This window comes from Elgaria multicarinata, chromosome 8 (assembly GCF_023053635.1).
Source record: "Elgaria multicarinata webbii isolate HBS135686 ecotype San Diego chromosome 8, rElgMul1.1.pri, whole genome shotgun sequence".
NCBI lineage: Eukaryota > Metazoa > Chordata > Lepidosauria > Squamata > Anguidae > Elgaria > Elgaria multicarinata.
Window position 1 is genome coordinate 44,182,746 of NC_086178.1, and position 22,855 is coordinate 44,205,600.

The 22,855-nt window shown below is 41.4% G+C and overlaps 1 protein-coding gene across 1 annotated transcript in view; it reads right to left on the reverse strand.

Annotated features, from left to right (window-relative positions):
• The window catches only part of CLSTN2 (calsyntenin 2), a 491,073-nt gene that overhangs the window by 37,631 nt on the left and 430,587 nt on the right, over window positions 1–22,855 (reverse strand). The window contains exon 9 of the mRNA XM_063132243.1: window positions 16,885–17,047. Coding sequence (XP_062988313.1) covers window positions 16,885–17,047 — 163 coding nt within the window. The remainder of the gene's footprint in view (window positions 1–16,884; window positions 17,048–22,855) is intronic.

A 22,855-nucleotide genomic window follows, 5' to 3' on the forward strand; every position in this document is an offset into this window, starting at 1 on the left:
CAGGATTTGATATGTTTAAAGAAAAATTAAACAAATGCTTACATCTGCATAAGTTTTAAAGATAGAGACATCAAAATTGGCACAGTAATAGATATTAAGGAGAGCTTTAAGCATACCAAATTTGAATCAGGTTGGGTCATCCATTGATTTTTTTTAATGATTTTTTTCATTTCCCCCCTTAAACCCATTTCCTGGTATGCAAAGGATTTTAGAAGCGCTGCCGCCCGGGGTGTGATTTAGCTAGCAACCACAACAATGACAGCTAAACACTGTAGGGGATAATTCGAGGGAAACAGGTAGTGGGATGCAGCTATCTGTTTGGCTCCTGCCCCAAGGGGGCTTCAGCCTAGATGCCTCACATTTAATTTCCCAGCTGGAGAATTCATGTAAATGCATAACTTTGATGCTGCCACAGCAAGACTCCTCCACTTTGGCCTGCAAGGCCTGCAGACACTGTCTAGTTTTGCTTTGTGAAGTAAAATGTCAGAGGACTGGTGGGGGTCTCTCAGGCATATTCCAAGGACAGTAAATGTGGCCAAAACTCTCACTCTGGCCTCCTTGTGTGGGGAACCTGAGAATATATTGGAGTGGAGAGTCTGTTTTGTGCTGTGGGTGTTAAAGCATGCTATAAGATTGCATACATTCTTCCGCTGCCCTGATTTTTTTTAATTGACTGAGTTTTAATTCATATTAATGACCATCCAAACAAGATCATGGTAGTTATTTCACTATATCTAATCAGAATAGAAGGGTGTTAATGTGGGTTGGGGGATCACAGAGGAGTGTATCCCTGGAATGTGGAACTTAGCAAGGAAAAAGAAACCTTGTTGAAAAATGTTAGGATGCATGTTAGCATATTAAAGAATGTCTATTCCCTCTCAGAAAAGTTTGTCCTCTTTCTTGTATCTCTCCCTCTGTCCTCTGTCCTCAATCCTAAATTTGAGTTCAATGGGACTTGCTTCCTAGTGTTCAGTACCACAACCTTAATTTCTGATTTTGGCAAATGGCTTCTCTTTGACGCATTAATTCTCCTTCTGTTAAATGGTTTGTCTTGACTCATTACCTTTCCTTCTGTAAAATGGGTATGACTCTGTCCTGTATCAGAGAGTTAATTTCTGAAAGTCTCTCTTCAGGAGATTGATTAATGCAGGATTGCTACTGCCATGAGTCATTCTGTCAGTTGTCCTAGCTGTGTATAATTTAATGGCTTTTCTAGTATAATCCTAACTATTTTTAATCACTTTTTTTACCAATTCTTCTTTTTTAATTCTATCTTGCAGGGTTAATGTAAATCCAGCATGGCTACATCTAAGATCCCCTGCCCCCAATAAGCCCCTTAAATGCAGAGTCTAGAATTAACTAACTGCATTACTGACTCAGGGATCAGAAGGAACATAAATAAGAAGGGCAAGTTTATATTTAATTCAGCAAAGAAAGAAACGTATATCTTCCATTCCTATGCAGAATTCCCATCATACATGAGTTTAATATCCCTGGGTCCTATCTGCAGTATTGCTTATGAAAAATAATACAGCTTGTTTAAATAAAAATGTCTAGAGCAAGTGCTGAAAATGAAAGTGTTTGTGCCTGCCTGCCATCAACAGGTAGGAAGTTCCATAGAGAGGGAGCTATTATACTAAAGGCTCTTCCCCAAACAGACTGCAGGTCCATGTGGAACCACCAGGAATGTGTCATATGATGACCACAGTGATTGGGCAGGTTGATAAGGGAGAAAGTACTCTCTCAAATATACTGGTCCCAAGTTGTTTAGGGCTTTAAACACCAAAAACAAAACTTTAAACCTGGCTCTGAAGCAATCTGTTTCATGACTTGGAGCTGAGCAGAAGCAGGGAAGAGCAGCTGGCCCAGCTCAAGTAGAAGCTAGAAAAGTAAGCCAGTTCCCACAGAGAGAGCGAACAGGAAGAGCAAACAGGAGTTTGACAGGGAGAGTTCAGCAGGGGAGGTCAAGGGGGACGCCTCTAAGAAAAGGAAAAAAAGAGGGGGGGAAACAAAGACAAACATAAAGAGAAACCCCCCCCACAAAACCACAAAAAAAACCAACCAAAAAATCTTATTTTCCCTTAAGACACACTCATATAGTTGTGTACCTTCAGAGAGGACAGGACAAAGCAAAGGCAATTCCACTATAATCAGAAAGGAAAAAAAACAAAGCAGAAATAGACAATATGGATGGAAAGGAGTCCCTAGAGGTGGTGACCTGCAAAGGGTGTGCAATGTTCGTGTTTCTGCCTGAGCTCAACATGGCGTATACCTGCAACAAGTGCAAGCTGGTGGCACTTTTGGAAGAAAAAGTGAGAGGACTTGAGCGGTTAGTGTTCACCCTCCAAAGAATAAGAGAAGACGAGGAGTTCTTAGACCGAACGGTGGAACTGCAACAGCAACAAGAACCACATGAGATTGAAGAGCAACAGCCAGCTGAAGCAGAAGTGGAGTATGCTGAGGAGAGGAAAGCCAATGAAGAGGAAACTCTCTGGAAAAGAGTGACAGTTAGGAGCAGAAGAACTAGAAGGCATTCTGCACCAGTGGAACCAGTGGAGTTAAGCAACCGCTTTCAGCTTCTGGAGGATGAGACTGAAGGACAGTTTGCAGAGGAAGAAGTACAGGAGACACCGTGCAACAATGAACAAGAGGCAGAAGGTAGGACAACCAAGAAGAAGAGAAGAGTAGTTGTTGTGGGAGACTCCCTGCTGCGTGGGATTGAAACCCAAGTATGTCGTGAAGACCCATGGATTCGCCAGGTGTGCTGTCTTCCTGGAGCACAGATTAGAGATGTGACTGAATTCTCATCTATCCTCCCGGTTCTTGGAAGAGGATTAGAAAGGGAAAGAAAAATACTCCAGATGAACGACTGGTTACAAAGGTGGTGCCGACGTGAGAGTTTTGGATTCTGGGACCACGGGCTACGCTACTTGGAACATGGACTGCTGGCAAGGGATGGGTTGCACCTCACAAGGGCTGGAAAGAATGTGTTCAGCTACAGCGTGAAGAACTTGATCAGGAGGGCTTTAAACTGAATCGTACGGGGGCAGGAGATGTAAACTTGGAGGCAACAATGGATGAAGGCCAATGCACCACAGTACAGAGAACAGCTCCAATAGTGCCCCAAAATAGTGTCCGCAACAATGTAGGAACATAGCCAGACTATAAAACACATGGTCTTCGATGTCTATATACTAATGCCCAGAGCATGGGAAACAAACAGAATGAACTTGAACTCTTATTACATGGAGGCAAATACGACTTGATAGATATAACTGAAAATTGGTGGGATGACTCCCATGACTGGAATATAGCAATTGAAGGATATAACTTGTTCAAAAAGAACAGAAGAAATAGAAAGGGAGCTGGAGTTGCACTATATGTTAAAAATACCTATCCCTGCACAGAAATACAGGCGGATCGGACTGGGAGCCCCGTCGAGAGCATCTGGATTAAAATAAATGGGGCAAGGAATAAAAAGAACATGATAATCGGAGTCTACTACCGACCACCCAATCAAGGAGAAGATGAGGACGAAACTTTTGAGAAACAAATTGCCAGTGTTTCAAGGAAGTGTGATGTAGTAGTGATGGGGGACTTCAATTACCCTGATATCTGTTGGGAGACAAATTCTTTATTAGAGGATAAAGTGGCAGTTACGGGAACTCTGGGGGAAAGTGACCACGTCATACTTGAATTCTTGATTATGAAGGAGACAAAAGTTGAGTGTAGCCATACATGTACTCTGGATTTTAGGAAAGCTGATTTTAATAAACTCAGAACTATAATAAGTAAGGTCCCGTGGCAAGGGAGCCTAATGAGAAAAGGAGTGCAGGATGGGTGGGAGTATTTAAAAAAGGAAATTTTAAAGGCACAGTTACAAACAATTCCAACAAGGAGAAAAGATAGAAGACAACAGAGGAAACCAATGTGGCTCCACAAAAAGCTTAGAGATGACCTGAAAACAAAAAGGGATACATATAGGAAGTGGAAGGAAGGCCAGGCTACAAAAGAAGAGTACAGACAAGTGGCGCAGAAGTGCCGAAATGGTGTCAGGAAGGCTAAAGCTGTGAATGAGCTGAGATTAGCGAGGGATGCTAAAAGCAATAAAAAGGCTTTCTTCAGATACGTGAGTAGTAAAAGGCAGAGGAAAGAAATGGTGGTTCAACTGCTTAATGAGGATGGCAAATTGGTAACAGATGACAAAGAAAAGGCTGAAGTGCTCAATTCCTACTTTGCCTCAGTCTTCTCCCAAAAGCGGGTCTATGACCCCCCTGGAGAAAGTGAAGCAGAAGTTGAGGGGGCAGGTTTGCAATTTGAGATTGATAAACAAATGGTCAAAGAACACTTAATTTCCTTGAATGAGTTCAAATCTCTAGGGCCCGATGAACTGCATCTTGGAGTAATGAAGGAGCTAGCGGAAGAACTCTCAGAACCTTTGTCTATTATCTTTGCAAAATCATGAAAGACGGGTGAGGTGCCGGACGACTGGAGGAGGGCTAACGTTGTCCCTATCTTCAAAAAGGGCAAAAAGGAGGAACCTGGGAACTACAGACCAGTCAGTCTGACATCCATCCCTGGGAAAATTCTGGAGCAGATTATAAAGAAGTCAATCTGTAAATACCTTGAAATCAATGCGGTGATCACTAGAAGCCAACATGGATTTGTCAGGAACAAGTCCTGTCAGACTAATTTGATCTCATTTTTTGATCGGGTAACCTCCCTTGTGGACTGTGGGAATGCTGTGGATGTCATATATCTTGACTTCAGCAAAGCTTTTGACAAAGTGCCCCATGACATTCTGATTAACAAACTAGCTAAAAGTGGGCTAGATGGAACAACTATTAGGTGGATTCACAGTTGGCTACAGAATCGGACTCAAAGAGTACTTATCAATGGAACCTTCTCAAACTGGGGAGAGGCAACGAGTGGGGTACCGCAGGGCTCAGTCCTGGGCCCAGTGCTCTTCAACATTTTTATTAATGATTTGGACAAGGAGGTGCAGGGAACGCTTATCAAATTTGCAGATGACACCAAATTGGGTGGGATAGCTAATACCCTGGAAGACAGAAACAAACTTCAAAGTGATCTTGATAGGCTGGAGTGCTGGGCTGAAAACAACAGAATGAAATTTAATAGGGATAAATGCCAAGTTCTACATTTAGGAAATAGAAACCAAAGGCACAGTTACAAGATGGGGGACACTTGGCTCAGCAATACTACAAACGAGAAGGATCTTGGAATTGTTGTGGATCGCAAGCTGAATATGAGCCAACAGTGCGATATGGCTGCAAGAACGGCAAATGCTATTTTGGGCTGCATTAATAGAAGTATAGCTTCCAAATCATGTGAGGTACTGGTTTCTCTCTATTCAGCCCTGGTTAGGCCTCATCTAGAGTATTGCGTCCAGTTCTGGGCTCCACAATTCAAGAAGGATGCAGACAAGCTGGAGCGTGTTCGGAGGAGGGCAACCAGGATGATAAGGGGTCTGGAAACAAAGCCCTATGAAGAGAGGCTGAAAGAACTGGGCATGTTTAGCCTGGAGAAGAGAAGATTGAAGGGAGACATGATAGCATTCTTCAAATATTTAAAAAGTTGTCACACAGAGGAGGGCCAGGATCTCTTCTCAATCCTCTCAGAGTGCAGGACACGGAATAACGGGCTCAAGTTAAAGGAAGCCAGATTCCAGCTGGACATCAGGAAAAACTTCCTGACTGTTAGAGCAGTACGACAATGGAATCAGTTGCCTGGTGAGGTTGTGGGCTCTCCCACAGTAGAGGCATTCAAGAGGCAGCTGGACAACCATCCGTCAGGGATGCTTTAGGGTGGATTCCTGCATGGAGCAGGGGGTTGGACTCAATGGCCTTGTAGGCCCCTTCCAACTCTGCTATTCTATGATTCTATGAAATAGGCAGCCAGTGCATTTCCCTCAGTATAGGTGGTAGATGCTGAAAATGGGCAGCTCCTGACAACTGTCAAGCTGCTGCATTTGGCACAGGCTGCAGCTTCCGGACCAACCTTAAGGGCAGCCCCACATACATGTTAGAGAGTAATCCAATCTTCAGATTACTAGTGTCTGTACCACTGTGACCAAGCTATCCCTATTGAGGAGAGGTTGTAGCTGCCATACCAGTCAAAGCTGGTGTGAAGGCAATTTAAATTGCCATGGCTACTTGGGCCTCCAGCAACAAAAAATAAATCACCAACACCCCAGTTATGAATCTGATCTTTCAGAGGGAGTACAACCCTGTCCAGAACAGGCAATAAGCCTCTGTCTCCCAGACTTAGGAACTGCTCACTCACACAGCTTCCATCTTGCCAGGACTTAGCCTCAGTTTATTGGCCCTCATCCAGCCTAGCACTGAGACCAGGACTTCACAGTTCCATGTGATTTAAATGTCACGGAGAGATCAGGCTGTGTGTTGTTAGAATACTGATGGCACTTTGCTCCAAATTCCCTAATGACCACTCCCAACAGCTTCATATCCATGTTAAACAACACTGGGGATCACATGCAACTGAAAACTATTGGCCTAATTAGGCTCAACATCGTTAATATCTCTGGTTATAACTAAAAAAAACCTGGGCACCTTTCCGTCAGAAAAAGCAGAGAAGAATGACTGGCTGGTCTCCATTGTTGTTCTTTTAAAGCTGGATGGCCTACTTGTGGCCCTCCAGATGTTCTGGCCTACAACTCCCATAATCCCTCACCACTGTTAAATCCATTGTGGAATCTACACAAGCTAATTACTTCATCCCTCACACTGACTCTAAGTGTAATTTTATGTCTACTCAGAAGTAAGTCCCATTGAGCTCCATGGGATTGCAGGCAAGACCGGCTTTCTTGAACTGGAAGTAATGACTTTTCAGCTGTGGTAAATTGAACTGTAACCTTTTGACAGTAATTAACTCATGTTACTGCTGCTATAGTGACAGGAGATAAAGAGTTATGCATATAGAAGAGATTGAGGGGAAAACTATGAAAGTAAGATTTCACCTTTTTCAAAGATACACCTACGACATCTGTGGAAAATAAGGACTCTCTAGATTATTAAGTCATATAACTTGCTTAGTTTTCTGACTATCCTTGCAAAATAATTACTAGTAACTAAAAACTAAAGGGCACATCTAAACCTTGGCAGAATAGAAGATATTTCACACTTAGTAAGAAAGTTTGCTTGCCATATTCAGAGATAAATGGTATCACAATATAATCACCTCTTTTAGAACAAAAAAAATGTATGCTATTGTGAAATATAACCACTATGTGATAATAAAACTTCATTTGATTTTACTGCCTGTAAACAATAAAAGAGGAAAAATAATATTATTTTATTGGTTAGTACTACCAACATTTAGCAATTTAGAAACCACCACCCCCAATTCTGATGCTAATTTGCTGTGAGCGCAACATGATAGTCAATGGTGGGGCAATAATCAACTCAACTGTTGTTTATCTAGGGGGTACTCCTCACACAACATGATAGTAATCAACCATATTGTGGATTAGCATCAGCGTTGAGTTGACTGTTAGTCCACATTGACTTGACTCACTTCTACTCTGCCCTCTCTCCCCACCTCAGTCCTCCTGCTAGTATCCCATCAGCCATTGCTGCCAAGAAACTATCCTGCCAGTTGGACTAGAGCGGCAGCCGCCACTTTGACCATTCTTGCCTTGCAACTTTGTGATTAAGGACTGTAGAGCTTGTGGGGCAGTTGCCCTGCGAGTTCGCAGAGCACTGCTTGGCAGCCCTGTTCTGGGAACTGACCCAGCTGAATGCTTGGCAAAGCACTTTCCATAGCCTCTGAAAAGTGCACAAATGCCCCAGCATGCCATTAGCATGACTGGGGGAATTGCACACTTTTTGGAGGCCCTGGAAAGTGCACTTTGCCTCCCTTCTCCCTGCACCAGTTGTGGCCTTAAAGACCCTCTTAAAATCTTGGTTTAAGAGGGCCTTTTAGGCCATGATTGGCACAGGGGGGAGGCAAAACACACTTTCTGGGGCCTCCAGAAAGTGCGCAATTCCCCATGACATGCTAATGGCATGCCGGGGGAATTGCACACTTTCTGGAAGTCCCGGAAAGTGCACTTTCCATTCCCCTCCTATGCTAATCATGGCCTTAAAGGCCCTCTTAACCCAAGGTTTTAAGAGGGCCTTTAAGTAGGATGACCATATGAAAAGGAGGACAGGGCTCCTGTATCTTTAACAGTTGCATAGAAAAGGGAATTTCAGCAGGTGTCATTTGTATATATAGAGAACCTGGTGAAATTCCCTCTTCATCACAAATGTTAAAGCTGCAGGAGCTATACTAGAGTGACCAGATTTAAAAGAGGGCAGGGCACCTTCAGCTTTAACTGTTGTGATGAAGAGGAAATTTCACCAGGTTCTCCATATATACAAATGACTCCTGCTGAAATTCCCTTTTCTACGCAACTGTTCAGAGGAGGGCAACCAGGATGATCAGGGGTCTGGAAACAAAGCTCTATGAAGAGAGACTGAAAGAACTGGGCATGTTTAGCCTGGAGAAGAGAAGATTGAGGGGAGACATGATAGCACTCTTCAAATACTTAAAAGGTTGTCACACAGAGGAGGACCAGGATCTCTTCTCGATTCTCCCAGAGTGCAGGACACGGAATAACGGGCTCAAGTTAAAGGAAGCCAGATTCCAGCTGGACATCAGGAAAAACTTCCTGACTGTTAGAGCAGAACCTAGGGAGGTTGTGGGCTCTCCCACACTAGAGGCCTTCAAGAGGCAGCTGGATAACCATCTGTCAGGGATGCTTTAGGGTGGATTCCTGCATTGAGCAGGGGGTTGGACTCGATGGCCTTGTAGGCCCCTTCCAACTCTGCTATTCTATGATTCTATGATATATATAAATGACACCTGCTGAAATTTCCTTTTCAATACAACTGTTAAAGATGGAGGGAATGGAATGAACTTGAGATTTAAAGTATGTGAGAAAGTGAAATTAAGAGATTCGTCCATCCCTAGTCATACCATGGAATGGCCATGGTGATCACCATGTTTGACTGGACCCTGAATAGGATGGCCAGGTGTCACTTGTACTTCACTGATGGCAGTCCTCTATTTTTACAGCTTTCAAAGGACAGTCCTCTATTTTAAGGTATCCTCTATTTGATGGGCTGTCCAACCCAACTATGTATGAATGTCAAATCACTATAAAAAGGGGAAAGCAAGAGCCTTGAACAAGAACAGCAACAGTTAACACTGGACTGCAAACTGACCAGGCACACAGGCCACCTAGATAGTTTTCATATGCAAATATTACACAAATTGGTAGCCTCTTTTGTCTTATTTCTTCAGTGATGCATTCTCTCTCTCTCTCTCTCTCTCTCTCTCTCTCTCTCTCTCTCTCTCTCTCTCTCTGATGTTTAAGTGACCACCCTAATCCTGAGCCACCTTGACTTTAGTTGCTATGGCATTTCTAGAAAAAAAAACTGTTATAAGTAGGTTTTATCTACTTATAATCGGGTCTGGGCCCAATTCAAAGTGCTGGTATTAACATTTAAAGCCCTAAACGGCTTGGGGCAGGCTATCTGAAGGAACGCCTGCTCCCATATGTACCTGCCCGGACCCCAAGGTCATCCTCAGGGGTCCTTCTCTGTGAGCCCCTGCCAAAGGAAGTAAGGCTGGTGGCCACCAGGTGGAGGGGCTTCTCTGCTGTGGCACCCCGGCTGTGGAATGAGCTCCCTAAGGAGGTTTACTTGGCACCTACATTATATTCTTTTAGACTCCAGGTGAAGACCTTTTTATTCTCCCAGTATTTTAACAGTCTATAAATTAATTTTAACTTTGCTGTTTTAAATTTCTATTTTAAATTTGTATTTTTGCATTGCTGCTGTTTTTATCTTAGCTGTGCTTTTATATTGTATTTTATATTATGGTTTTATACTATTGTTTTGTTTTGAATTGTCTTAAATTTGTAAACCACCAGAGAGCTTCGGCTATTGGGTGGTATAGAAATGCAATAAATAAATAATAAATAAATAAATAACTGCTTATATTGATAATGACCTGCCTAATAATGTCAAGCTTGTCTGACAGCAGTATCATTCCAAATCCTGCTTTGTCTGGGTCACTGAAAAATAATGGATTCTGTAGTGGACTGGGTTCAAACTCTTAGTAACCCCTTGGGCACATCACTACCTTTTAATCTGTATAGAGTTGAACAAACAACCCCCCTCCTAATTCATTAAAACAGTGGTTGATAAATTCATGTCTAGATTTTGTTTTAGGAAGAGTGGTTGTGGTCAAAACAGGTTAAAATCAGATGCACTACTATTAGTGTAAGCATAATCATTCCCTCCAGCTTATCTTACAGTTTTCACAAGTTGAAAACGTGAGCAAGTTTAAGATGTCTATAGTTGATGTGCAAGCTTGATTCAAATAGAATACTGCCAGCCCTGTATTTCATCTGCAAAACACAGGAGATATATTAAGTTCTATAAGTATTGGTCAGCGCAGATAACAGTTTCCAGCTCTTTGTGTTATAAAAATTAAATAGTAGATTCTTGTTACACATAAATACTAAGAGGCAATATCTTATGAGCAATATGAAATCAGATATGAAATCAGTTCTAGTTTTCTGAACAAGAAATTAAATGTCTTATCTTAAAAGTGCAATTTTTATCTCTGGAAATGATTTTATCTCTGGAAATGATTTTCCCATGTAGTCTGCACAGCGATACATTAAAGAAGTATTTTGTCCTTGATTATTTTTTTTTGGAGTATTCATCACAATTTTTCCTAATCCTAACATTATTACTGTGGCACGCATTAATGGATAAATTTCAATTATGTTTCTTAGCAAACTGCAACCAAATTGCTCCTATAGAAACTGGAAGGTTATGAACCTGTCTGTCTATAAATATAATAATAATAATAATAATAATAATAATAATAATAATAATAATAATAATTTTATTTATTTATCATCAACATCATCAAATGTAAAACAACGTCATCAAATGTAAAAATACTATAAAATATATAAAACTGATTAAAAACATATAAAACTAATACATTTTTAAAATAACAGCCAGACATTTTAAAATTTAATGGGGTAGGCCTGCTGTAAGAGACCACTCTTTATAGCTTTTTAAAATTCAGAAAGACTGTTTAGTTGGCAAATCTCTCCCAGCAGGCCATTCCACATTCTGGGAGCGGCAGAAGAGAAGGTCGTCTGGGTAATGGCTGTCAGCCTAGTTTTGGCTGAATGAAGTAAATTCTTCCCAGAGGATCTGAGTGTGTGGGGCGGATTGTACAGGAGAAGGTAACCTGGACCCAAACCATGTAGGACTTTAAATGTAATAACCAACACTTCATGCTTCGCCCAGAAACTAATTGGCAGCCAGTGAAGTGATTTTGAAATTGGTGTAATATATGGTCTGCCATATTTTGAACTAGTTGAAGTTTCTGGAGTAGGAACAAAGGTAGCCCTATGTACAGCACATTGCAGAAGTCAACCCTCGAAGTTACATTCATCTGGTTTTCTTAACTACAAGGAGCCAAAACTGCTGCTGCTGCTCCTGCTGCTGCTTGAATATCCTGAAAAAAAACCCTGTAATGAATGCACATAGGACCATCTAACTTAGAAAAAGCAAATGAGAAAAGGCTGCAAAAGGATGACCTATATTTAAAGTAAGGGATTAGGCTTTGAATTTGAACACTGTTAAGTCATGGGGATGAAAAGGAAGGAAGGAAGGGGAATAAAATCTCTATTTCAGTACTGTAGAGATGATTGATTAATGTCCTGTTAAATGCTGGCATGTTGTCTAGTATCAGTATTTACATGTATGATTTCTATATTCAATCATTTAATATCTTCCTTTGATACAGATTCCTTCCATATGCTTCCAATGAATGAAACGCTTTACATTTCAGCAAGGATTATTTTGTTATAACTGAAGTTTCCCATTAGGAAACTCAGATCCTTTTACAATTCAAACAGCTGTTATCTGTGGTCTTAGAGTCATTATAGGAGGAGCTGGCAATGTTTTTGCCAGAGAGCTGCATGTGGCATTGGGCAGTGAGTTGAGAGCCACAGATGACACTGGGAAGGTCCTGGGCTGCCTGTGGGCCTGGCAAGGGCTGACATCCCCCTCGCCCTCAAACATACACCCTCATTTACATACTCTCTCACAAATAATAACAAATTCTCACACTGAGCCCTTTTCCCATTCTCTCTCTCTCTTTCTTTCTCTGACACACATACACACCCAATTCACACACAAAGTCAGACACACCCATTCATGAGAAGGGATTGATTAACTCTCATCATATGTAATCCTCCCCATAATAATGGCACTATCCTGCCTGCCAAACAGGTGCTTGGTGGGCTGCAGAGAATAGTGATGGTGAGAAGGGTGCATAGACATGACTTACTCTATGAGCCATTCTCACCACCGCTCTTCCCAGCCTGCCAAACAGCTGAGTGGTGGGCTTAAATTTGGTGATGGAGGAGTAGGAATTTGGTTGTGAATTGGGCACCTGTGTGTTCTGCGCTGAAGGTCTCTGCTGGCTGGCTGTAGCTTGTGGGCCACCCACATGTGCATTATAGCATCATTATAGTGACCTTGCATTCACTTAAAGGTTTTGTATCAGTGCTTATGATTCACTTGGAGCCTTACTCCACTATTTGTTGAGTTGTCTTATTTATCCTGAATAAGTTCATGACAACATAGTTTTGTTTTGGATAAAACAAGATTAAAACTCAACAAGCCAACAGCAATAGACATGTAAATGAAAAGGTGGATTTATTTGCTTTTGCAGCTGAACATGTACACTAATGGGTTTTTTCCCTATTTGAATATAGTGTTTTAAAAAAGTACGGCCTTATGGAAGGAAAGTGACAAAGGAGAGGAGATTAGCCCTATTCTGAAGAACACTTGCTGTACACCCTGATATCCACACATGCAGTGCAAATGTCTACTTTGAGGAAGCCTTCATACATACAGCTGTATGCACAAAGGCTTCTTCAGTGCATATTTTGTGTTGTACATCAGAAGGCAGAGCTAGCTGGCATGTGCAACATGCCTAGGTTTAATTGATATGACCCTAAACACATCACTGATTCATTGTGGAAGTGTTACTTCAGAACAGGGCTATAAAAGTAGGCCAGTTACTGAACTAAGCATTGAACAATATGAAAGGAAAATGAATGGCTTGTTATGCATCTCACAACTCAAGGTAAAGGACTTTGAGATGAAAACTACCCCAAGATGGAATACAATTCTTCATTTGCCTAGGATTGGGATCAAAAAAGGAAACCTTCAGATAAATGTGCCTAGTAATTTCTTTTTTAAAAAAATTGCACTATTTTTGTTTTTCTCATTACCTTGAGAAAATTTGAAGTTATCTGTCTACAGACACTTTATATGGGTACATCCTGTTAGATTCCCCAAATGGATCATGATGGTAAAATTTGATGAGTGGAAAATGCTGTCATGGAGTGCTTCTATGTATTTAATTATCTTTCTGGTTCCTTTTAGCCTTAAGATAAATTCTTTCTCTTAGTGGCATCCTCAGAAAATAGTTCAGGAATGGATTCATCTGTTCATTCAGTTTGCTATGGTGCTGTCAACATACTGCCCTACCCTTTGGCTGCATTATACAGATAGAGGAAAATGAATAAGATTTGCTGGTTGGGCTTATACCAAACGTAGTTCTGTAGATATGGGTTCTGGAGAAGCTCAGCTGTGACTATTTAACAAAATACTTTGCAATATACACGTATACAGCTTCAAGGGAAAAATGATAGGAGGATAGCATTAAGGAGCAACAAAAAGTTGACCTAGAAAAAATGGTGGTAAGTAAAAGGACAGTGAAATGATATAATTAAATGTATAAAGAAAGTAGTCATTGATAATCCAAATATTTGTTTTTAAACTGATACCAACCCCATCCACTGTGAATCACATAGTCTATGAATATAAGTCAATGTCAGAAAGGAGCTGCATTCTACCATTAGGAAACTTCATAGGTTGTCTGCTTGATCGGTCCAAAAGTCCATTTAATCCATCATTCTGCTTCCCACATTGGCCGACTAAATGCTTTAGGAGAGCCAATAACAAGGGCATGAATACAATACCCCTCTGTTTCCCAGCAACTGGTATGCAGTGGCACACCGCTTCTGAATCTAGAGGTTGTATACAGCAGTCATCAATAGAACTGTTCTCCTTGAATTTGACTAATATACTTAGAAAGCCATCTAAGCTGATGGCCATCAACACATCTTGTGATACTCTGTACTTCCTTTATGTCACGGATTTCCTGCCAATCAGTTTCACTGGATGACCTGGTCTAGTACGAAAAAAACACAACTCACTATCCACTTTCTCCATTCTATGCATCATTTTCATAGAATCATAGAATAGCAGAGTTGGAAGGGGCCTACAAGGCCATTGAGTCCAACCCCCTGCTCAATGCAGGAATCCACCCTAAAGCATCTCTGACAGATGGTTGTCCAGCTGCCTCTTGAAGGCCTCTAGTGTGGGAGAGCCCACAACCCCACCAGGCAACTGATTCCATTGTCGTACTGCTCTAACAGTCAGGAAGTTTTTCCTGATGTCCAGCTGGAATTTGGCTTCCTTTAACTTGAGCATGTTATTCCATGTCCTGCACTATGGGAGGATCGAGAAGAGATCCTGGCCCTCCTCTGTGTGACAACCTTTTAAGTATTTGAAGAGTGCTATCATGTCTCCCCTCAATCTTCTCTTCTCTAGGCTAAACATGCCCAGTTCTTTCAGTCTCTCTTCATAGGGCCTTGTTTCCAGACCCCTGATCATCCTGGTTGCCCTCCTCTGAACACGCTCCAGAGCTTGTCTGCATCCTTCTTGAATTGTGGAGCCCAGAACTAGACGCAATACTCTAGATGAGGCCTAACCAGGGCCGAATAGAGAGGAACCAGTACCTCACATGATTTGGAAGCTATACTTCTATGAATGCAGCCCAAAATAGCATTTGCCTTTCTTGCAGCCATATCGCACTGTTGGCTCATATTCAGCTTGTGATCTACAACAATTTACAAGATCCTTCTCGTTTGTAGTATTGCTGAGCCAAGTATCCCCCATCTTGTAACTGTGCATTTGGTTTCTATTTCCTAAATTTCATTCTGTTCTTTTCAGCCCAGCACTCCAGCCTATCAAGATCACTTTGAAGTTTGTTTCTGTCTTCCAGGGTATTAGCTATCCCACCCAATTTGGTGTCATCTGCAAATTTGATCAGCGTTCCCTGCACCTCCTCGTCCAAATCATTAATAAAAATGTTGAAGAGCACTGGGCCCAGGACTGAGCCCTGCGGTACCCCACTCGTTGCCTCTCCCCAGTTTGAGGAGGTTCCATTGATAAGTACTCTTTGAGTCCGATTCTGTAACCAACTGTGAATCCACCTAATAGTTGTTCCATCTAGCCCAATTTTAGCTAGTTTGTTAATCAGAATATCATGGGGCACTTTGTCAAAAGCTTTGCTGAAGTCAAGATATATGACATCCACAGCATTCCCACAGTCCATAAGGGAGGTTACCCGATCAAAAAATGAGATCAAATTAGTCTGACAGAACTTGTTCCTGACAAATCCATGTTGGCTTCTAGTGATCACCGCATTGATTTCAAGGTGTTTACAGATTGACTTCTTTATAATCTGCTCCAGAATTTTCCCAGGGATGGATGTCAGACTGACTGGTCTGTAGTCAGTCTGACTACAGACTGACTACAGACCTTTATAAACCTCTGTTTATAAGACCTTTATAAACCTCTGTTGTGTCCCCAATGCACGCACGCATGCACGCGCATGCACAAACACACACACACACACACACACTTACTTCTTAGGGCACAATCCTATGCACATTTAGAGAGAAAGAAGTCCTACAACTCCAAGCATTTCCCAGTAAACAATGCTTAACATGCATCTGACTAAATAGGCCCATAATCATATTTTTTCTCTCTCCACTAAAATATCCCAAAAGGTGTGATGACCAAAAATGTATGAAGTATTCCAAGTTACAGGTTGCATCTTTTTGTTTCAGAAATATGAAAGAAATCACAAGGAAACAGAATATATACCGGACCGAAGTTGAGTAACTCCTCCAATTCAGTCAGATTTGGAGAGATTTACACATACCGCCTCGATCCAAAGGGAGAGGTGGGTAAGAAATAAATAAATATATTATTATTATTATTATTCCCAAAATATTAACAGATCAATTAAAAAGTATTTTTTTAAAAAAATATTCAGAAAAAGATAGATGTTCAGTAAAGAAAGATCAAATGAACACACTGAAAGAAGAATGATCAGCTTTCTGAAGTATCAGAGAAAGGAAAAAGAAAAGTCAGATTCCTGCCAGCTCTTAGTGCCACAGTAGGATCAGGTTGTGGGGGAGGAAGGGGCAGTGAATCCAAATGATGACAGTCAAAAGCCTAACCTGAGAAGGCAAAGCATGGGTCAGAGCCTGGTAAGCCCCATAAGGAGCCTAGAGAGTGGAACAATGCACGGCAAGCAGCAGATTAAAGTGACAACTTAACACATCACCAAAAAGGAGTGAAAGCTTGGACAGATGCATCTGACCATTTCACTTTCTACCACATTTGATTTTTTTTAATCTCAGTTTCTTTCTATCATGTTTATGAAGATATTTGTGAATTTTGAGAAGTTCTTATAAAGAAACAAACAAACAAACTCAACTCAATGACATTTTGAGCCTGGACCTAATCAAGACTATACTCTAGATCACTATATTGAAATAGAATTGACATATGCAATAGATAGGACCATGTTTTTTGCTAAGATTTCTAAGATTTGAATGTACAGCAAACATCCTCAAATCCCAATTCACACATTCTAAGGTGTGTTATTAGTTACCTTGCCAACAAGCGCCAACAGTTAGTTGCATTGCTATGTGTGATGGATGAATGGGCCAGTCATTAGTTACAAGGTAAGGTTCATACGTTGTACCATCCATATACAAGGTAACTACCGGGAACTCAACGTTGACGACATAGTAGTGCCATTCTTTATCGCAAATCTAAACAATAAAAGAAAAGAAGAGAAAATGTACTTAGTACCTCTCTGTATGCACAAAGTCTTGGCACAGCATCACAAGAATAATAATATTGTTGTACCCTGGATTGAAGAAAAACATCAGTGACCTTGTAACGATTTTTATGGACATATTTTAAAGCAAGATGTTGCGCTCTACTTCAAAGGTCTTTTCCACATCAAACTTCCCAAGCAACTGACAAATATTTTGTGATCAAGCGTTTAATATTGATAAAATGCAAATGTATGTCAAGAAGTATAGGAGAAACGAAACACCAATGCACACCTGCATGCACACTTGAATCTTACCACTGTAGTAATATTTTTATTCCCCCACAAGGATAAAAATACCTCTCCTTTTTTTTAAGAATATAATGCAGTGACTGATGCAAATGAATATCTAAACTTGCTGCAGTATTATTAAACAGCTAGAGACCCTTTCTGGCAATCATTCCCTGTGTAGAATCAGCACACATGTGGAAGGAGACAGCTCCACCATCTATACACATTCATTGAACATCATCATAAATCACATGTGGGTACAGCTGTATTTTATGTCTTCATTCGACATGGAGAATGAATGTCAAAAAAGGGCTTAGGACTCCTTGGCCTAATCTACACCAAGCAGGATATTGCACTATGAAAGCAGTATGCCAGCTGTATATAAGAAGCAGGAGCCACACTATTGCTTTATAGCAGTATTGAAGTGCACTGACAACTGTTGGGGCCCACTGACACACACCATATACCGCTTTCACACCATTTTCATAGTGCTATATCCTGCTTGGTGTAGATTAGGCTCTTGTCTCTGTTAAGACATATTCAAAATAAAGTTGGAATTGTAAAGCAATGAGGCTAGGCATCTTTATTCCAAACAGCATTGCAAGTATAACATTCCAAAGTGCCAGACCAACACTATGGTATGTGACAATGCAGAAGTGCAAAGATTTGTAGACCAAGTATTATTAGCACCAATGTCACAGCTAAGGATGGGCTTGTAGCCAAGATCCAGGTCCCTGCAGCTCAGTGGGGGAGACAAATGACCATCTAGAGAGCAGAAGGTGATGGGGGCAGCACTAGACAGGCTTAGCATCAGGGTTGGCCTGGGCACGCAGGGTCCACCAGGGTAGACACTGGTCCCACAGCTTCCTTTCACTGTTCTTATTTTAAAAAACAGGGTCAGTCGGTTAGTCAAGCATGTACATAGTTAGAGATGCTTATGGAATTCTCTGCCTTTGGAGGTCAGGCAAGCACCAATGTTGTATTGCTTCCAGTGCCTCCTGAAAACATTGTTGTTTCACGAAGTTTTCCTTGAATAACTAGCTGCGATTTTTACCAGAACCTGGGTTTTATCAGAACTTTGTTACTTTTAAAATAGTAATTTTGAATATGGTGTTTGTATTAATTTATTCTATTTGTTGTTCACCACTCCAAAAACTTTTGGTATACAAGTATTATAAATAAATTAATGCATGGTTACAGATGCTCAATTTATTATCTTTACTTTAAAAAATATATGATAAGTTAGTGTTTATCCCAAGTTTAGCACCGGGACAGCAGAAGGAAACATCATTTTATTCTTGTAACCATGGTGCTATGATCTAAGTGGAAAGAGGGGTTAAGCAGCAGAAAAGCACTGGACAGCTGACAGTCAGAGTGAGTGATAGAAAGGGAGTTCGAACTGGATGGGGCAGTTGCTGAGAATTGAGACATAAAGGCCTCTACTCCTACACTCAGGGGGTAAACTGAAGACAGCTTAGCATACTGGGTTGGGTGGAAGATGTCCAAAGATTCCAGCCAGAGACAGCAGCAGCGTTGCTTGGCTCAGACTTTCTCCTAAGGTCTCACATGACCAGGCAGTCCATGAGTGGAACAAGGACTGTGATCCGCTTCTCTTCGGTTCGGAGAAGCAATAGCGAAGCGGGGCGCTTCACCTCCGTTACAGGCGGAGGAAAAGTGAATCGGGTGGCTAGCAAAGCATGGCAAAGAGAAGTGACCGAAAGCGAATAATTCGCTTTTACGCGGAGCGCTCTGCCTGCCATTTTGGATATTTTCCCCATAGGACTGCATTGCGGAAAAGATTAGCGTATAACTTTTTTGTTTTTCAAGCTACCTCCTTGAAACTGAATGTGCTTAGAGAGTCATGGGTGGGGGTCATTTGTGCCTATTTTCAGCAGTTTTCGTGCTGCAGTTTGCTTGCTATATTTTCTAAAAAAAATAGGGTAAAAAAAGCAGGAGGAGGTACCTTTTTTTGAAGTGCTGAGAGGCAGATTCAACTGCCAATCATGATCACCTGATGAAGCATCCCCCAATCCCAAAGTTGGAGGGGGGGATAAACAAAACGGGATACTTGGTAACTTGGGATACTGGGAAACTTTTCTTTCTTAGTCTCTGAACGGACTTTTCCCAGTGTTTTTTTGAAACAGTAGCCCCACCAAACACACAAACACAACCTTAAACCATATACTAAGCAAATAAATAACAGATAGGAAACACAGCACTGCTACCCACCCTAACCTTGGTGAACAAATGAATAGATGTGGTGTAAGGGGATGAGGTCCCCTAGGGCATGTGGATGTGCCCAGTGCACTCCTGTCCTTTAAGGGTCATCAGAACCCTCCAAAGGTTAACCAGTGGAAGCTACATGCCTCTCATGAGTTGAAGTGTAACGTAGCTTCTGAAAGACTGGTACCTAGACAGGGCCAGTCAAATTGGCACAGTTCCCCCTCCCTCTGGGCACATCCACTTTCCTCTTACTGGTAAAAGACAGACATAGCCTTTTTTTTTTAAAAAAAAAAATCATCTTGTTGTTGTGATTCAGCAACTCTGCTACTTTTAATTCCACCCCTCCTGTGTTTATTTATTTATTTGTTACATTTATTATACACCCCATAGCCCAAGCTCTCCTGGCTTTTCCTCTTCAGTGAAGTCAGGCAGGCTTTCATTGTGGTTCAACTCCTTATTGTTGTGGTTATTAACAACAACAACAACAACAACAACAACAACAGTACTGCTATTATTAACTGTGATCACAGTGCAGTCAATCAACTCTGAAGCAAGGATCACAAAGCTTTACTCTTATCCTCCTAGTCCCCTAGTTATGGGGTGCAAAAGAAAAGGCATCTCTCTGTGCTGTTCCCGCCTCACAGGGACGGTTTGCATTACTGGCTTTGAAACAATCCTTGGCTCATTTCGTTGTGCCTCCAGAAATATCTGCTGCATGCCTGCCTTCCTGCCTCTGCCTGGGTGCTGTTGTGGTGGGGTATCTGCTGGGGCTTACTTCCCCATAGATCTATGGCATAGTCGTACATCTCTGCCTGCCTCACTGCCCTCCTGGTGCCTGGGAGATGTACTAGATTATGGGCTTTATAGTTCAACCCCACAAGCCTCTGGCATGCTTGCTCCCAGTGATAAAGGGGCATGCTGCCTGTCCTCCTCTCTGCCCACCTCGCAGGGATGGTTTGTGTGTGTCCTGCTTTGACTCAGGGTATCATTCCGTGTGATAAAAGGCAGCTGCACTGCACGCTCACCCTGTTTAAGATTTCTTGGTGTTTGTGTGCATTTTTGGAAGTGTTTCACCTGAGATGAAGATCCTTATTTAGAAAAAATCTTGATTGCCCCAAATAATCTGTGCTATTGATTGCTATGGGCAAGCACTTTGCAATGGATCCCTATGGGCAGGCATGGTTTCCTTATGGGCATACTGTCCTTTTTTGTGGGGGATTTTCACATATTCCCCAAAAATCAGGGGATGCTTGGATTTCCTTCCAACTGGGTGTGAATGTGGATACATGGATAAGCTCTCATGGTGCCATTTTTGAGGTTTCTAACGCGAAAACTGTTCTAGTATGGGACTTGAATTGGGCTGAGTTAAAAGGGGAAAAATTGCCAAAAATCAGGGGATGATGGGATTTGCTTGAAGCTTGCCATGAATGTGGATCTAGATGGCATCTGTGAGGGTGCCCACTTTCAAGTTTGTATCTGTAAAAATGTCAGAGTAAATCCCATTTCTGAAAATGGGGTATAGGATTTTCAAAATCAGGGGATACTTGGATTTGCTTCCAACTGGGCAGGAATGTGGATACATGGATAAGCTCTCAGGATGCCGATTTTGAGGTTTCTAACATTAACAGAAAAAAAGTTATAGGCATGTGAATTTCAATGCAAGTCTATGGGGAAAACGTGGAGCTCCGATTCGGATCCGGAGCTCCGCAGCGAAGCGGAGCAGACCATAGGCGGATCGCTGTAGAGAGGAGCGGACCTGATCCAGAAGTTGTGAATCTGGATGAGAAGTGGATCGGGGGGTCCGTGCACAGCCCTAAGCGAAACCCCAATTTTGTCACCCAGCTGGGGATTCTTCTTTTGAATACTGGTGACACTGCTGTGTAATTCCTCAGCCATAAATGCAGAGGCAGACCATTCAAAGCAAGGCATTTATTTCATTCTTGTTTGTTTTCTTCTTACTTAAGAAGCTGAGTGAAGCAACTTCTGTTCTAATTATTGTGTGTATTTAGTCTGTTAAGGCAGGTTTTCTTTTATGTTTGACCAACCCTGTAAAGTCCATGAACAAACTGTGAAAAAGCATTACATTGTCAGGCTTCTGCTGATTTATGCCATCACCACAGCTGGGATTTCTCAGACACTAAAAGGCAGTTAAGTCCATCTGGCTCTGCTGTAAAGTTAGGGCACTGAGGGCCTAAAGCTCTGATAACACAAACCAACACGTGAACCAAAATGCAGCTATTATTCAGTATTCGCACTTCTCCAAATACTGTGATACAGTTCCGTGATTTAAAAATGCATACAAAAATGTGTATATGAGGAGAAATACCATGACAATACATACAATTTTTGGTGTGGACTTTAAAAAATAATAATCATCATAAACTGCTGCAGAAACAGGATGGAAAACATGAAACTGATAGATTTGCCCATCCTTCAGTGAAGCTAGCATGTATTCATCGTACACTCAATCAGAATTACTAAATCAGGCTCTTATCTTTCACCCTTTTCCTACCTCTTGTTTGCCAGAAGTCTCCATAGCTATTAACTCAATTACTGTGATATTGTGGAAAGCTCTGGAATATTCCAGCTTCTGAGGGGAAAACATCAGTACCTTGACAAACAGTGCATATCTTGTGAGAGAAATGAATAGTATCTCTTCCGCCAGGCCTACCCAGTCGAATTTTAAAATGTCTGGCTGTTATTTTAATAATGTATTAGTTTTATGTGTTTTAATCAGTTTTATGTATTTTATAGTATTTTTGTATTTGAAATTGTTCCCCGCGTCGATTCAGAGGGAGAGGCGGGTAAGAAATATTATTATTATTATTATTGGGGGAAATGTCAGAGGGTACAGATGTGTCCTGTTGGTAGGATATGTAGGAATGCTGAAAAGGAGTAGAGAGCAGGCAGAAGCTTGAAATTGGAAAACTGAGGGTAAGAGTGCTCAGGGAAGAGAAGAACACCAGTCTCACTGCTGAAAAAAAAGAAGCCAGACAAATGATAGAATAATAGTATGAATGATAAATATATTTGCTAAAAACACTTAAATGTAGACATCCAGTTTTACTGATTCTAAATCAGTGACACTGATTGCTAAATGCAGTTCTTTGTCATCAACTGGTTGAAATGCAAAAAAAGAACTGCCCATTTGATAGAAATGTTTTGTTCCAGATGTCCTTTCAACAAGATAACTCTGTTACTCACAAAAAGCACAGGACAAATGGTACTGGATCCTTATATTTCTAAAGAATGGGCAAGGGGAATATTGTTTAATGTTTAAATTAAACAA